The sequence below is a fragment of the Tupaia chinensis genome, unplaced genomic scaffold (genome assembly GCF_000334495.1).
Source record: "Tupaia chinensis unplaced genomic scaffold, TupChi_1.0 Scaffold143333_1, whole genome shotgun sequence".
NCBI classification, from domain to species: Eukaryota; Metazoa; Chordata; class Mammalia; order Scandentia; family Tupaiidae; genus Tupaia; species Tupaia belangeri.
The window spans coordinates 242,227-260,286 of NW_006203177.1; the positions used below are offsets into that span (position 1 = coordinate 242,227).

Here is an 18,060-nt window from a genome sequence, read left to right on the forward strand (position 1 = left end):
TTCAAGCCACCGGGTCCGGGACACGAACCGCGGTCGACTACGTGGGAATCCAGCGACATAACCATTACACTAACTACTGGTTCCCTGTTTATTTGTTTTTAAGATTACTTCTTTTCTTTTATTTATCACTACTTTTTTTTTTTTGGCTATAGGGCACATGTGCTCACCAGAAAGAGACAAACAGAGAAAGAAAGAGAGAGAACGTGAGAGCAAGTGCCAGCTCCGGGACTTGAACTGTATTGGCCACGTGAGAGTCTAGCACCTCAGCTCCCACTCCACCTGCTGGCCCTCAATTCTGTTTGTTTGCTTGTTTGTTTTGTCATCTTTGCTTTTCTAGAAACTGAAGCACTGGGAAAGGCTCAGATCCCTAATCATAGAATTAGGTACTAGCAAGTGCGTTATGTACGCAATTGTAACATACCACCAAGCAGTCATAAACCAACTCAGGTATTTTACTCCCATGTAGTCGACCGTGGTTTGAGTCCCGGACCTGGCAGCTTAAACTCAGGCCAGGCATGTGTGCGTGCATGCCCAAGATTCCAAGAGGAGAATGGAGGAGAAGGGATTGCGTTGTGGCCATTCCCCCTGGGGGGTGATTTCTCGCTGTCTCTCTCTCTCTGTCTTTCTGGCAAGCACACCCTATAGCAAAAACCTCTCCACAAAAAAAAAAAAAAGAGTAGTTAACTTTTAGCATTCTTTCTATTCTAAATCTGTTAGTGGTTCTTAAAGGCCTTTTCGTAGGGGGTTGGGTGGGCCATTGGTCTCTTAGGGTTGGTCAGAGCTACGGGAATGCAGTAGAAAATGTCCACCTGCACGTGTCGTGCAGCTGTGCCTTCAGCTGTGTGCGTGTGGACTGCCTGGTGTCACCCATGGACCCTGACTAAGAACCCCACTGTGACTTTCAAATTAGTAACTTTATGAAAAATGTGAGTTTAAGTTAGACTAGGACTTTTATCATTGTATTTTGGGCTCAGATGTTTTAAAGTGGCATTTCTACTACTTCAAGTTTTTATTAATATTACTTTCTAAAAACATCGGGTGAAAAAAATCTATTGACAGTGATTTTTATGGTTTCGTTTGCAGGTGAGAGTAGGACTTAAATACTTCTAGAAACTTACCACAGTTTTAATCTTTAAGACAAATGACTTAGTTTTTATTTTATTTTAGATTTTACTCTGCAGAAATCAGTCTAGCATTAAATTATCTTCATGAACGAGGGATCATTTATAGAGATTTGAAATTGGACAATGTGTTACTGGACTCTGAAGGGCACATTAAGCTCACTGACTATGGCATGTGTAAGGTGAGGAACATTTTCTAGTTATTAAAAAGGTTTACAGAAGCTCATAATATTGTCTTGGTAAAATTACTTCATGTTAAAGATGGGGAAATGATTGCTGCTTGGTTTAGGGTACTTCAGGGAATTCTAGCACAAAGACAAATGTTCTTTTTCCCACCTGCAAAATTCTTTATCTTCTATGTTTTATGTTCTACAAGAAGAGTTCATTTCTCTTTATTGTCTAATATGTTGTCTTCAAAGTTGTCACGCTATTGAAGAAAATCTGGAAGTAAAAATTACCCGCCGTTCTACTTTAGCTTGTCCATTTGCATATCACCTTCCGATTTGGGCCTTGTAGTAATGACTTGCTTTAAAAAGAATTATTTATTTAATTTTGTTTATTTTTTTTAAGAATTCTTGTAGTGCTCACTTTGGCAGCACATAGACTAAAATCGGAACGATACAGAGAAGATTAGCATGGCCCCTGCACAAGGAGGATGCGCGAATTCGTGAAGCGCTCCATGTTTTCAGCTCTGCACACGTTGTTGTTATCTCCAGCAAAGCCGCAGTGGCTATACTGGACAAAGCAGAAAGAGCTGGTATTCCTGCCAGAGTTACTAATCAAAAATTACATAAAAATCATGTCAAATTTGACAGTGAAATTGACCAAGTCCTTGAAGAGTTCTCCACAGACAGAGCCTGAATTGCGGGCTTTATGAGGATCCTGTCTGGCCCCTTTGTCGAAGAATGGATTGGGAAAATGCTCAATGTCCACCCATCCTTGCTCCCTCCTTTTGCGGGTTCCAGTGCCCATGGGCAAGTCCTGGAATCTGGAGTCACAGTTACTGGTGCACTGTACACTTGTAGCTGAAAATGTAGATTCTGCACAGGTTATTTTGTAAGAAGCTATTCCCGTGCAAAGGGGTGACACTGTGGCCACTCTGTCTGAAAAGAGTGAAATTAGCAGAACACAAAGGATTTCCCACAGCCCTGCAGCTGGAACAGCGCAGTTTGGAGAAAATGGCAGGATGTGTTGGGTCAAAGAGGAATAAAGCCGTCTATTTCAGGAATGAAGCTGATTTTTAAAGGGGGAAAAAAAAAGAATTATTGTATTTTTATTCATTGCCATTTTATTTTTTTGAAGTTGATCAAGAGAGACAGAGAGAGAGAAGGAAAGTGAGAAAGCAAGCTGCTAGGTCCGAGACTTGAACCATGGTCAGCCATGTGGGAGTCCAGTGCCTTAACCACCCATCACCTGCTGGCCCCCATCCTAATGACTTTTAAATAATGCATTCAGGATCTTCTTCAATAGTCTAACATGTTTAATAGTTAAAACAGATATTTGGGGCCATCAGGTGGCGTGGTGGTTAAGGCATTGATCAGCGAGGCTGGGTAATGGGCACATACACACACCTCCAGCATGTACAGGGAGGTTCCAGAACGCAATCCCGGAATCTTACCCTGCGGGTCCAGTTGCGTTATTGCTGTCCCAGAGTCTGGTCCCTGTATATATTCTTTAACTTACACTTTTTGTCTAAATCTTTCTCTGCTTATTAATTTTTGGCCTGTGTGAGCTATCATTTTCCGATATAGGTATGCTAAAATCTCCTAAGACTGTGAAATTCTTCTAATTTTTTTTTTCTCTTTTTACTCTTTGTATTTTGAAGCCGTATTGTTAGGTGAATACAAGTTTGCCTTCTTTATAGCATTTGGTGATTGTCTCCTTTGTCATTGCATAGTTTCTCTACTTATGCTTGTTTTTAGTATTACCTTCATTTTCTTCATGCTGTATCTTTTAAAATATAAACCAAAAAACATGTACTCTAGGAAAAACGACCAGAAGGAAAATGTTCAGATTTCAACAGTGGTTGTGTTATGAGGGTAGGACTTAAAGTGTTTATTTTCTTCATGAGATATGACTCATTTTATTCCCATAATGAAGATTTTTATATTACATTTTAACTTTCTTTTTTTGTCTTGTTTTTTCAATTGAAGGAAGGATTACGACCAGGAGATACAACCAGCACTTTCTGTGGTACTCCTAATTACATTGCTCCTGAAATCTTAAGAGGAGAAGATTATGGTAATAAACAAATAGGTGGTGTTTTAACTGTTGCTAGACCGGTGGTTAGTGTGGGCCAGCTGCATTGTAGCACACGTAGCATTCTAATACTGATTTTATTAATACTAACTTTATTGATCCTGTTCAAACCTACATGAAGACTCCAAACTTTGAAATCAGAGATAGTTGACCTTGTCAGTATTTATGGATAAAAAATTTGAGTAATAGTTTATTATTGAAAACTACTAGAGTGTCAAAAGACACTTGGGCCGGCCCCATGGCCTACTGGTTAAGGGAGCCTTATGCCTCATGGCCAGTCACAGTTCGAATTACAGCCCCAGTGGCTTGAAAAACACACAGGGTCTGTGCGCATGCATGCCCAAGATCCCAGCAGGATGGAGAGATGAAGGGATTGTGGTGTGACCAAGCCTCATTGCAGGCAGCTTTCGCCCTCCACTTCTCTCTCTCTCTGACTCTCTCTCTCTCTCTCTGTTTCTCTCTTTGGCACCCTCTGACAATTTTTTTTAAATGGAAAAAAGTGTCAGGCACTATTCTAAGCAGTTTACATGTATGGGCCTAGTTCAATCCTCTCAACAACCCTGTGAAGGAAGCACTGTTGTTCCCACTGCAAAGGTGAGACTGGTGTGCAGAAAGCTTAACCTTGCCTAAGGTCAGACAATAGGAAGTAGCAGAAATAGGATTCAGAAGGGCAGCCACGTGACTCCAGACTCATGACCCTCTGGAGGGTTGTCCAGAACCCTGACATATTTCCCCCCAGGAATCTGCAAGATGGTGGAAAGACTGACTGCTCGTCAGGCACCAGAGGATACACTTATATTAAGAAAGGAAGTATTTGACTCTATGTTCTGGTCCTCTGATTTCCACAGATGTTAAGGAGGATGTGAGACTTCTCACACTCTGTCTCTCAGGTCCTTCGAAGGTCTCAGCTCACAGGAAGGGCAGGTTTCAAACCAAAAGAGATTGTTCTTAAATGTAGCGTATCTATATCCTCAAAATATTAGATAACTGAGCAAGAGTGTGAAATGACAAACTCGTTTGGAAAAAGAAGCGTTTCATTTCCCATCATTTTATTTTTAATGCTATATTTTAGGTACCTACCCTTGTTGGTAAGTGAAGCATTCTGTAGTCCTCAGTGCCTACCATAAGAGTTATAATGCATTTAGAGTTTACTTTTTTATTATGTTTTCCATCATGTGATAAAATGAATCACTAATTACTAATCTCTAGGAATAAAGAATGGATACTTCATTGCTTTAAAATTTCTTTCCAAAGGTTTCAGTGTCGACTGGTGGGCTCTGGGAGTGCTTATGTTCGAGATGATGGCAGGAAGGTCTCCATTTGATATTGTTGGGAGCTCCGATAACCCTGACCAAAACACAGAAGACTATCTCTTCCAAGGTAATCTGCATTTTTTACAGAGATTCTTTGTGAATGACCTATTCTAGAGCACAGGTGACAGCAACTCAGGTTACTATTTTGAATAAGGAAAGTGACAGTAATCTGGGCAGTACACTCCGGACTTAATGCATGAGGTTTGGTTGTGTGTGTTGTGTGGGATTTTAGACAGGACTTTGTCACGTGGCAGTCCTCCTGCCTCAGCCTCCCAAGCAGCTGGGAATACAGGAGTACACGCTCTCACCCAACTTCTAGGACGACTGGAAATCAAGCCCAGGCCTCCCTGAGGCCTCAGCATGCTGAGCCGCAGCATCCAGGGCCTGCTGCCGTACCAGGCCCGAGTTTGTTTCTGCGTCTCCCTTTCTGGTCTTCAGTGCAGCCCACAGTTTCCTCCCCCCACTCAGAGATCAGAAGTGGTTCCTGCATAGCATACGTCACAGACAGATCGGAGCAGAGTCTCGCGGCTAGAGAAGAGTCCTCATACTTGGACCCCGAGGCTGAGTGCATGGTTCAAGAACTGTAGGGACAGTGGGGACCGAGAAGATAAGAGGGATCATAGAAGGGTGAGAAGGGTTTGGTGACGGAGCACACAAAGAATTGGCTAGAACAGAAACAAGCACAAGGGTCCCTTACACATGTAACCCGAAGAAGTTAAAGACCGCCATGAAGTTCTACATTTAGTAACTGAAGTCATCACAGGGTCAGAATGGAGATTTCACACATAGCCAGCCTTCTGTGTCCAAGGCTCTGCACCGGCAGGGTCAACCGACACTGCCCTGTGGCGACATTGCAGACTGTGCTCTGTCGTGACATCAGGACGCATGCCCTGTGGTGACGTCGGGACGCGTGCCCTGTGGTGACGTCGGGACGCGTGCCCTGTGGTGACATCAGGACGCATGCCCTGTGGTGACATCAGGATGCGTGCCCTGTGGTGACGTCGGGACGCGTGCCCTGTGGTGATGTTTGGACTATGCCCTGTGGTGACGTCGGGATGCGTGCCCTGTGGTGACATCAGGACGGGTGCCCTGTGGTGACATCGGGACGCATGCTCTGTGGTGACGTCAGGATGCGTGCCCTGTGGTGACGTTTGGACTATGCCCTGTGGTGACGTCAGGACGCATGCCCTGTGGTGACATGGCGGACTGTGCCCTGTGGTGAGGCATGTGATGGTAGCATCTGTCCTGAGCATAAGCAATCTAGTGATGATTTAAAGTATGTAGGAGAATATTGTAAGTTACGTGCAGAGTACCACACCATTTTATATGTGAGACTTTAGCATTTGTGGGTTTTAGTATTCTTGGGGTCCTAGAACCTATCCTCCATGGATCCCAGGAACCGTCTGTAAGGAGAAACCCGAATGGCATGGAGGGATATCAGCATCACTGGTAACCAGGGAGCGCACTTTACGATATCGGGCCAGCTCTATGGCCTGGTGGTTAAGGCAGCTGGACCCTACGTGGCCAACTGCACGGTTTGGGTCCTGGACCCAGTGGCTTGAGAAACTTGCAGGCACGTCTGCGTGTAAGCCCCAAATCCCAAAAGGCAGGAGTGATGGAGGAGAGGGGTTGCTGTGCGACTGTTCCCATGGGAGGGGGTGCTTTCTCCTCCATTTTCTCCTCCATCCCCCTTTCTCTGGTGAGCACATGTACCCTCTGATGCAGAACTGTGTGTGTGTGTGTGTGTGTGTGTGTGTGTGTGTATGTATACATTTATATACACATACAGACACATAAGTGAGCTACCATTTCGTGTCCATACATTTAGACAATTTTTGTTTGTTTTTAGAGAGATTTTTGCTATAGGGCACATGCACACACTGTAGAGGTAGAGACAGAAAGCAGGAAAGCACTATCCCCCCACGGGGATGACCACACTGCAATCCCTTCTCTTCCATTTTCTTTTCGGGGTTTTGGGCACACATGCACATGTACCTGTCATGAGTTTTAAGCCGCTAGGGCAGGGATTTGAACCGTGGTCAACCAAGTGAGAGTCCAGCAAAGTAACCATTATGCTATCTGCTGGTCTTCATTTAGAAAAGATTTTAAAGTCTGATGATGCCAGAGGATGTGGTGCCGTCGGAGCTTTCATAGAGGCTCCGGTCAGAAGGCAAAAAGGCATGGTGGTTACGGCGCTCATCTCCCATGTGGCTGACCAGAGTTCAAGGCCTGGACCCAGTGGCTTAAAAATCATGCTGGGTACATATGTGTGCATGCACACACAGAATTCCAAGAGGACACTGTAGGAAGGGGCACTGCTGTGTAGCCATCTTCCCAGGGGTTAGTTTCTCACTTTCTTTCCTCCCACCACAGCGAGTACACACATTATGGCAAAAACTTGAAAAGAATAAAATAACAGAAGACTGGTGGGAATGAAAATTGATACACCAGCTTTGGAAAATAATTTTACAGTGTCCAATAAAATAATATATGTACCAAGCATTTTATGAATACTCACTCATTTAAAGTTCATAATCTATGAAGCAGTTATTCTTTCTTATTCCTGTTACACAAATGAAGAAATGGAGGAACCGTAACGTAGCCAAAGAATAAAACATGCAAGGTTGGGGCGGCAGATGGTGAGGCGGTTAAGGCACTGGACTCCCACAGGGCCGACCACGGTCGAGTCCCAAACCTGGCGGCTTGCTTTCTCACTTGCCTTCTCTATTCTTTTGGTCAAATTAAAAACATAATGATAATAAATAAAATTAAATAACGATTTTTTTAAAACCATACAATGTCCAGATTAGAGGCAGTCTCTGAGAAGGAGGGAGAGAAATAGGATTGGGAAGTATACAAAGCACGTTAGCTGTGTATGTAGTCTCAATTTTTTTTTTTTCTGGAATGCCTTAAATGTCTCATAATAAAAAGTAGAGACTAAAGTTAGGTGAAAATGAAATATAATGCCATGGTCTTCTCTTTCTAGTTATCTTGGAAAAACAAATCCGTATACCACGCTCTCTGTCTGTAAAGGCTGCAAGTGTCCTGAAGAGCTTCCTCAACAAGGTGTGTGCCATTTTAAAACCTTCCGTGCTTGCTTCTGTCTGTGTAAGCCAAATTGGTAAGCAGTAGGTCAGGCAACATACAATTCCACAACAGCACAGTATAGAGGTTTTTAGTCGCTCTAAGGACAGATGTGTGGTAAAGTTTGGGGCTTACCTGTTCGACTGTCATCTTAGCCCTTGTGAGGAAATAACGGGGTGCTCTTCAGTGATTCTGTTGCTCCCTTCATTCCCCCCATTTTCTTTTAGCAAGGACTGGTGAAAATTTTACACCTTAATTACACGGGAGGTAGCAAGAGAGCCGGCAGGAAATCTTACACCTGCCACAAGCTTCAAATAACTCAATTAAGTGTAGTGTTCTACTTTGTGGAGATAAAATGTAGATCGTTTCAGTCATTTCGGAGATAAAGATATAGTAGTCTGGAACGCGAGGTGCAGAGTCAGCATTTGGGATCCAGTGCCTTAACCACCGCACCTCCTGGTCCCACAAAAATGATTTTAAGAAAAATATTTTTTAAGTTTACTTTTTCATGGCAGTTTGTACACATGAGGGAAAGAAAGAGAGAGAGATACACCCTCTTCAGGGTCTCACTATGTCATGGTGTCTTTTCTCCAGTCCGCTGAGATCCTGGGTGTATGAACACACGCCCAGCATGCTTACAGGCAGACCCAGGCGTCCAGACCAGTGTGCTCTGGGCCACAGAAATGGTTTCTTTTAAAGAATGACACGTTCACGTAATCCTTGAAACTTTTCTTCTCTAGGACCCAAAAGAACGATTGGGTTGTCATCCTCAAACAGGATTTGCTGACATTCAGGGACACCCATTCTTCCGAAATGTTGATTGGGATATGGTATGTAAATTTTGATTATTATCTGTATTAGGTTTTATTATTACCTTGAACTGAATTTAATTTTTTAAAATAATTATTTGTTTAATTTTATCTATGATCATTATTTTTTTTATTTGCTATAGGCACATGCATTGACCATAGCAAGATAGACAGTGAGAGAGAGAAAAAGAGGAAAAGTGAGAAGGCAAGGTGCCAGGTCCAGGACTTGAACCATTGTTAGCCATGTGGGAGTCTGGCACCTTAAGCACCATGCCACCTACTGACCTGAATTGTGTTATCTTAAAACAGTGTTGATGAACTAATATATACATCTTAAATAACAAAATCATTCTTTTTAGTTTTTGCTATAGGGCACATGCCCTTATTGGAGAGAGAGAAGGTGGGGTGGGTGGGGCATGAGAAAGCACCCACTGCGGGAGACATCCAGGCCACTGTCCCTTCTCTTCCATTTTCCTCTTAGGATTTTGGGCATGGCATGCATGTGTCTGGTGTGTTTTCCAAGCTGCTAGGTCCAGGACTTGTTCAGCTGACCACGTAGCACCCAGCTGCCTGGGGATGCCACCAGCTGGTCCTAAAACATTTTCCAAACAAAAACATCAGACTGTTTATGTCGAGGAGCATGTTGTGATATTGTAGCCCGTATCAGATTTGTAAATGATACTCATCATAGTTGATATTGTAGAACCATGCCTTTGAAAAGGTGGAAAACATCTGAGGGCAAAGGAGAAATGTTGAGGTAGAATTCTCTAAGAATGCAGACTTGAGCTGTTACCCAATTATGTCTTTTAGATGGAGCAAAAGCAGGTGGTACCTCCCTTTAAACCAAACATTTCTGGTGAATTTGGTTTGGACAACTTTGACTCTCAGTTTACTAATGAACCTGTCCAGCTCACTCCAGATGATGAGTAAGTACTTCCAGACCCTGAAAAGTTGTTAAGGTTTTCTGAAAACCCTTTTTTTAGTGACTGTACAGTGTTTCGTCAGTTACACTAGAATTTAACCATTCAGTTTATTAGATGTTTAGATCTATTATATCATAAATTTAATAACTGTCATTTATTTTCTGCTTCACTTTACATTCATTATCCCTAATTCTCACTAGGGCCTCATAAACAGCCTCATGGCTGTTCACTGTCATCTTCATTTTACAGATGAGGAAACCGAGGCTCAGAGAGGTCAGGCAGAGTTACACAGCTGTCAGGTGCAGAGTCAGGGCTCACACCCAGACCTGGCTGGCTAAGGCTGTGCTCTTGCTACTCTGCTGCTGTGTCCCGTGTTGACAGTAACGGTCTGCCCGAGTTCCTGAGTATTGCCTTAAGATAGATTTCTAGAAAGGGAGTTCGGGCAAAGGCTTTGGAAATGTTAAAGCTGTTGATCAGCACTACCCGACTGCGCTTTTTAAAAGATTGCATCAAGTTATCAAATCAGCCAGCAGTGATCTGTAATTGTTTCTGTATCTATTTCGCATCTTTTAAAAATATAGTTTGGGATAATTTGGGGATATTTTGAATATATACCTGTCATTACAGATTCATTTTCACAAAGCTCAAGGCGTCTCTTAGTGTTTGACAGTCATTTTACTTACACCCCAATTCTTACCACTCGTCGCAGCTCCTCTCCCAAACGGTCTGTGCGTTTCAGAAGCCATCGATCCTAGCCTGCCTCCTTCCCTTCACCCTTCATGGTTAACCTTGCATTAACTGGACTGCAGGGACTGACCGAGGCCGCTCTGGTACACGTTCCTCCCTTTCCAGCTGCAGCAGTCCGCCTTGCCTCAGGACTACATTCTAACTCGTTCACCCTTTTTCTTCCCTACTCTTGGAAGGCTCTCCTTTCGCAAAGGATGCCCCTTCTGTTTTACTAGACTTGTTTCCTCCAAGATTTTACTCGTCTGTTATCTCATTCCATTTTCTGTTCTTTTTTCCCCAGCATTCCCTCTGCCTATGAACATGCTCAAATACTGTGAATCATTTTCCCGAATCGTAGCTTCTGTGAACAGCCACATTTTTCTCTCTCACTTTCTTTTCACCTTCAAAATTTTTTTTTAAATTTTCTTCTTTTTTTTTTTTTTTAAAAACGTATTTGTTTGTCACGTGAGAGAGAGGATCACCATGGACAGGGTTTTGTCACGCCATGATGCCCCTTCCCCATCCCTCTACCAGTCAGGATCCTGGGCACGCATGCCTAGTATGTTTCAGGTCAACTCAGGATCTGAATCCACGGCCAGCTCTGTGGCTTCAGCACTGCAGACCAACATGCTGCCACCTGTGCCACGGTGCCTAGGCCACCGTCAGGCTTTTAAGAAAAGCCATCGTCAGGCTTTTTTTTTATAAGTAATTCATAGATGCTCATGGTAAGGTGGGTGTTTTTGTTTGTTTGTTTTTGTTTTTTGTTGTTGTTTTTGATCGTGAGAGGGCACGCTCCAGGGAGAGAGTGAAGAGGGACGGAGAAAGCACCTCCCGATGAGCATGCTTATGAGCAGTCCTTTCTCCTCGTGTCTCCACCCTGTTGGGGTTTGGGGCATGTGCCTGGCGTGCTTCTCAAGCTGGTGGGGCTGGATTGGAGCCAAGGACGGCACTGTGGTTGGCCGTGTGGAACCCAACTCCCTTAACACTTAGGCTATGAGACCAATCTGATGTTCATGGTAGAAGGAAAAAACCAGCAGTATCTTTATCAGATTTCTTCAGAATGGTCAATGTTGATCGCCTTACACTTTCCCTTTTTTGTTCTTTTTTTTTTTTGCTAGAGGGTTGAACTCACCAGAGAGAGATGGGGGAGGAAGAAGTGTGTGGGAAAACACCCCTCCACGGGTTGCTCCACAGTCCCTACTCCGTTTCTCCTTGTGGGGTTTCGGGCACGTGTGCGTGCACGCTCAATGTGTTTTTCAAGCCACTGGACCCAAGACTTGAACCATGCTATCAGCCTTGTGGGATCTAGCCTCCTTAACCACCATGCCACCACTTGGCCCAGTCTCACACTTTCTTACTGCCAGCATTAACCTCTTACAGTTTAACCTGCTCCTTTGGTTTTTGAAAGCTGAATTGGCTTCTTAAACGTCTAATTGTAAAGCATTTTTTCAGTCAGTCCTCATCCCTCCTGTTGTCTGTAAAGCGTTTGGCACTCGTGGGCTGTCCTAACACCCATCCTGGTTCTGCTTCATCTCTGTGACCACTCGTCTGTCGGCTCTTCCCTGTCCCATTCAGGCAAAGATGCGTGGTTCTGCTCTCTTTCTGTATGTAATTTGTACCTTGGAGCATTCAGCCAACCCTGCACTGGCTACCAGCCGTTTAAATGACCCCTAGCTAGATTGGCAAGTAGTTACTAAGCAAAAGGCATTACGCTAATAGGTGCCAGGCGTTTGGACACAGCGCATACTGGCTACGGGAGGAGAGAGGTATGTTCCAAATCGGGGTTTCTGACAGCGTCATGTGTTTAAAAGAACACTGGATTTAATCGAAAGAGAGATGTTTAAGTCCCGATGCCACCTCCTGCCAACTGGGTCACCTCGGATGTGAATTATGTAACTTCTCTGAGCCTGTATCTCCATATATTGCCTTCCTCAGAAGGTCGCTGTCACGGGTAAACGTGTGATGGTTTCTGAAGCAACCAACCCCTGCCCTGATCTCTCCTGAGCGGCATTTCCATACCAGATCTAAAATAGAATAAATGACCTTCTGTGGTCTCTTTTCCTATCATTCTTAATCAGTTTCTTTGTAAAAATTTATTTACCTATTTCTGATCTTTTGGACCATGCATGTATTCTTTTTTTTTTTTTTTTGGAGTAGTTTTTGCTATAGGATGCGTGCGCTCGCCAGATAGTCAGAGAGAGACAGAGAGATAGAAAGCGAGAAATCACCCCCCCCAGGGGGGATGGTCACGCCGCAATCCCTTCTCCTCCGTTCTCCTCTCGGGATCTTGGGCACGCATGCACACGCGCCCAGCGTGAGTTTTAAGCCACCGGGTCCAGGACATGAACTGCAGTCGACTACGTGGGAGTCCAGCGACACAGCCATTATGCTAACTGCTGGTCCCCTGGACCATGTATTCTTGTCATGCATATTCAGAATGTCAGTGGTGGCTGACTCCTCCTTGTCCCTCACAGAACATGTACCTGCGGCTGCTGAGTCCTGGCCTGTTCTCCCTCTACTGCTTTGTCACTTGCATCAGCTCCTCCTGTCCCTCTTCTGTCACACACCCGAGTGCAAGTCTCACTCAGTTCATGCCCAGTGGCACCAGCCTCCTTACTGATCTCCTTCCCTTACTTTGCAACCTATTTTGTACATCTCCTGAAGGACTAACGCTCTTAATCCGAAGCCCTCAGTCATTTAAGGCCTCCCCCATCTGCTCCAGCCTGACCTTCTAGCCATCTTGCCCACTGTTAACACAAATAGTGTTCCTAAGAGTGCCAGTTACTGCCCCTTCCCTGAGAGGAGGGCCACTGTCCCTCCCTCTCTGCCTGCCCGTAGATCTATATTCCTTCTTCATTGACCTGTGGAAATCTTCCCATCTTTCAGAGCCAACTCCAGTGCATTCAGAACTTTCATGGATCGGAGTGAAACTGCTTCCTGTAAACATCACTGACTTCTTTATCCATTACCTTCCTCCCAGCATCATCTGCCATTCACCACCTCTAGTCCTTCACTTCAACTCCAGTAAATTACTTGCATTTCCCCAGAACTGCTATAATCTCATCATTTTATTAGGTTTTCGGTTTCCCCAGCTAGAAGTCACCCCTTTCTTTAGAACTTTGGTGAGAACAGGGCTTAGCTTATCCTGTGTGAAACTTAGCAGGTACTGCTTCCTCTCACGGCTTTCTAGTATGAGCAAGCTGCCCCACTCTCCCTCCGGCTTGGAAGCCAGGGACCATGTCCTCTAGTGACTGTGCTCCTCCGTGCGACGCGTGCATTGAGGTATTAGAAGACTGGGTAGTACCGCCGTCTTGCTGTGTGTGAAACAAGCCCAGTGCACAGGGTGCCCGCTCCACTCTCTGACCCTTAACCTCCTGTGCTGCCCGCTCCTGTGCCAGGTGTCTCAGCATGTGTTCCTGCTGCCTTTCCCTTTGGCTGACTTCCTCTGGGCCTTCTCTTCACCATCTTCCATCTGGCTGTGAGGGGACTAAACCGGGTGCTAACTCAGACCTGGATGTGCAGCTGCAGTTGCACATGTTGCTCAGGTCAGCAGTTAAGACTGCCTGGGATTATGGAACTCATGCCTTTCTTGTCCCCGGGCTTCAGTTTTGAACTACCTTTTGGCTCTAAACTTGCTTGTGGGATTGTTGGTCTTTTTAAATTTTCACTGTTCTTTATTCTTGATTCTTTCAGAAAATGTTTTGGTATTAATGTAAGAAATTATAGATTTTTTTTTCACAATTTATACACCTACCCTTATTGTTTTGTTTTGTTTTGTTTTAACCTTATTTTACCATTTAAATTAAAGGTTGAAGAACCACGGTTACAATGGAAATAAATGTATTTTTCTTTCAACAGTGACATTGTGAGGAAGATTGATCAGTCTGAATTTGAAGGTTTTGAGTATATCAATCCTCTTTTGATGTCTGCAGAAGAATGTGTCTGATCCTGATTTTTCAGCTGTGCTTTCTGCTCGTGTTGCCATTTAATGCATGGGTACACTTTTACTAGCCTGGATGCAATTAATCGTCTCTATTTGCCACCTACAAGTAGCACTCGGTATCTTCTATTGTAGACTGTAAGAGTCAATCATTACATCTATGGTTAGCTGTGAAAAAGAAATTAAAACTAGCTTCCAGACAATCGTGTCAAAATTTAGTCACACTGGTTCTTTAGAGGCCTGCTGATACGTAACGAGGTTGTCTTTTGTTTAAAAGAAGTACCACTGCTTTTAAAAGAACGTATCTGTTCCAGTAAGACAGAAAGTGGGATCACATCGTAAGCCTCCCATAATTTTTTGTCAGTCTGTGTTAAGTCATTTGAGAGTTTAATTTTGGAATAAAATATGAATTCAAACTCCAGCAACACTCGTATTACCTAGTAGTTTCAGATGTTTAAACATTCACCTGCAAATTTCATCATTGCCTCATGTAATTAAGTTACTGATTTTTAAGGCAGCGTATTAAATTGGCAATGAAAGATGTTGCTTGCTTAGAACTGGGGTATACATATTCTTCTTGAGTTAAAAAAAAGACAAATTTTATTAAGAATCAAATTCCAAATCATTAGCTATTTTTTAAAAAACTGGCACAAGTGAGTTTTTTAGTCTGTTAAGGGGGTAGCTTCTGAGGTTGTCCCCTTAGCACAAGTTTTACCTAGAATATTAATGTATACCGTTTGGAAGTCACAGGATGCAGTTGAGTGGGAAATTACTCCGTATATAGAAAGGAAAAAACGAGAGGAATTTAAAATAAATACAGAGAGACAGTGGTAGTAGTTCTTTCTTTCCGGCAAGTAAACCCAACCGTTGCTCTCTGTGATTTAATTTAAAAGACACTTGTTCTCATACTTGTAAAAGCATTCCATTTATTTAGTGGCAGCAGAACATCTAACTTTTTCTCCTTATAATTTAGTATACCGAAAAAAAGTTTACCTTCCAAGGAGAATGTTTTAAATCTGTGCTCATTTCTTTCCCAAAAGCACATTATCTGTACCTTTAGACCCTGTTTATGGAGTCGTCACTGCAGTCCAAGAAAAATGTGGAAGTATATGCAGGTAAATGTTCAGGACACAGCATACATGCTCACACAGTCCAGTCCCAGCTTCCTGGGTGAACTTTTATTAAGTAGAATGTTTAATATATAAGAATACATTTCAGGGGCAGAGTTCTTCAGGTTACTTTTTATTAACATTACTGTTTAACAACTTATTATTTAAAGGGGTGCTAGATATAGCAGCCTTCTGTTGTTTATTTAATTTTGTTTTTATGAAAAGGGACTTAAAAAGTAACCATAATAATCTACATTACTTAAATTTTCCAATCTTAGTAAAATTTAATTTTAGGGGAAGTTAATTAGTCTTTAGACGATTTAGTCTTAAATTTAGAATGATCTAAAATTTGTAAGTATTTAATTTATCTTTTTTTTTTCTGGATGCTACATTTTCTTAGGACCGTTATTTTCCCAATTTCTGGCCATGTGCTCTTTTTTCTTCACATAAGTAAGTCTGAAAGCAATGAGAACCTCAGAAGAGGCTTACGTATATTCACATGTTGGTTTGAAAGGCATTAGTGTTTCTTTTCATACCTGATACTGATTTTAAAACAGAAAGCAGCCTTCACTTTAATTCATAAACTTAGACAGGTTTCTGAGTTTGATGTCAGAAATATGTTCAAGATCTCACTTTTAAGTGGTGCTGTTATCACCAGAGCATTAGTTCTCACATTTCTGAATATGGAGTAATCACCTAGGGAATCTGTTTAAAATACACATTACTGGGCCTACCTTAGAATTCTCGTGGGCCTTTGGATTTCATTTTGAGAAAACACTTTAATCTTTTCTTTTGTCCTGTGGCTAAATATTAGAATATTCACGATAAAACATTTTGAGAGGGAGTAAGCAGTGAGTTGTTATTTACAGCTTTAAATCAATTTTGAGTGAATGACTTCTTTAGGTTAGACATACCCTTCCCTGCTTCCCCCCCCCCCCCCCACCACACAAAACCACTATTTTTCACACAATAAAACTATCGGTTTTCTACCAATAATGTACAAATAATGAGCATTTTTATATGATGAGGTTTTAACCATTATTCATGGTGGTCTTTTGTTTTTAAATCTTTTTTTAACCAATAAAATTTGCCATGTATATTTTATACAGAATTGCATTACAGATGTTTTTAATTGTGTTCTATTTTTTGCAGTCTTTAAGTGCCATGCCAGTTATTTTTATATTATATAAAGATTCTCTCAAAAAAAAAAAAAAAGAAAAGGCAGTGGACAGCCAGAAAGGCTGGGATGTTGGCATTCGAAGAAGAAACTTATTTTGCATAAGCACGTGGTCAGTCATTTTGTGTGTATGCAGCCTGGACTGGATCTCAAGTATTACGTTTGTTCAGTACCGGTACATTTACTTTATAAATTTTGTTTCATTTTGATTTTTTTGTCAGGTAGAATACTGCCTTGGTCATGATAATGTAATCTGTATTTGTGTATCATTTTTTGTTATTTTAAAAATCTTGAAATAAAAATGTTTAATACCCATTGAGACTGGATGATTTTTAAAATGTATCATATCATAAATTTGTGTAAGAATAAAAATTATCAGAATTTAAGGAAAAAAATGAAAATTTGTTTAGAATTTTGCTGTACTTAAACAGCATCCTGATGGTAGTGGTACTACAGTGTAGACTAAATATTCATTCATAATCAAAATATTTTCAAGAGGTATTTTTTGTTTTGTTTTTGTTTTTGTTTTAGAGGTTTCTGCCTTAGGGTGTATGCACTTGCCAGAGAGACAGAGACCTTGAGAGGGAGAAAAAGAATCCCCACCTTGGGAGATGGCCATGCCACAATCCCTTCTTCTCCACTGTCCTCCGGGAACTTGGGCACGTATGCACATGCGCCTGGCGTGAGTTTCAGGCCATCAGGTTCATGGCTTGAATAGCTGGCCATGTGGGAGTCCAGCAATGTAACCACTATGCCATCTGCTAAGCATACAGCATTTTAACTGGTTTTAAAAGTGAATCAGGGAGGGGACCAGCAGATGGCCTAATGGTTACATCACTGGACTCCCACATGGTCGACTGCAGTTCGAGTCCCAGACCTGACAACTTGAAACTTTCTCCAGGTTCGTGTGCGTGTGTGCCAAAATCCCGAGAGGAGAATGGAGGAGAAGGAATTACAGTGTGGCCATCCCTTCTGGGGAGTGATTTCTCACTTTCTGTCTCTGTCTCTATCTCTCCAGTGAGTGCACGTGCCCTATAGCAGAAATCTCTCTCACACACACATACAAAAAAACACACAGGCATGTGTGCATGCATTTAAGATCCTATGGAGAAGGGATTGCAGCGTGGCCATCCCCACTATGGAGTGATTTCTCTCTTTCTGTCTCTCTGGTGAGCCCACACACGCTATAGCAAAAGAATCTCTCTTTAAAAAAAAAGAGAATTGGGGCCATCAGGTGGCATAGTTATTAAGGCACTGGACTCCTACATCGCAGGCTGCAGTTCAAGTCCTGGACCTGGAGTCTTTCTTCTAACTTTCTCTGTTTCTCTGTCTCTTCTGTGGGTAAATTTAAAAATAATAATAAATAAAAACTTACATAAAAAAATAATTTTTAAAGAAAAGATCAAGGTGGGCCAGCCAGGTGGCTTGGTGGTTAAGGCAGCTAGATCTCATATGGCTGACTGGATGGGTCGAGTCCCAGGCCTGGTGGCTTTAAAAAAAATACCAGGTGCCTATGTGCCTAAAATCCCAAGAGGAGAATGGAGGAGAGCAGATTGCAGTGTGGCCGTCTCCCCTGGTAGTGATTTCTCACTTTCCCTT

At 42.6% G+C, this 18,060-nt stretch overlaps 1 protein-coding gene and 1 non-coding gene across 2 annotated transcripts in view; both read left to right on the forward strand.

Annotated features, from left to right (window-relative positions):
• Positions 1–15,854, forward strand: part of PRKCI (protein kinase C iota) — a 60,483-nt gene extending 44,629 nt beyond the window's left edge. Inside the window, exons 12-18 of the mRNA XM_027766419.1 lie at positions 1,168–1,303; positions 3,275–3,362; positions 4,635–4,760; positions 7,680–7,759; positions 8,518–8,607; positions 9,397–9,512; positions 14,094–15,854. Coding sequence (XP_027622220.1) covers positions 1,168–1,303; positions 3,275–3,362; positions 4,635–4,760; positions 7,680–7,759; positions 8,518–8,607; positions 9,397–9,512; positions 14,094–14,181 — 724 coding nt within the window. The 3' untranslated portion in view covers positions 14,182–15,854. The remainder of the gene's footprint in view (positions 1–1,167; positions 1,304–3,274; positions 3,363–4,634; positions 4,761–7,679; positions 7,760–8,517; positions 8,608–9,396; positions 9,513–14,093) is intronic.
• On the forward strand, positions 1,702–1,808 carry LOC114005194 (U6 spliceosomal RNA). The gene has a single exon (XR_003547074.1). It is a non-coding gene; the product is annotated as a U6 spliceosomal RNA (small nuclear RNA).
• Positions 15,855–18,060: the final 2,206 nt, after the last annotated feature.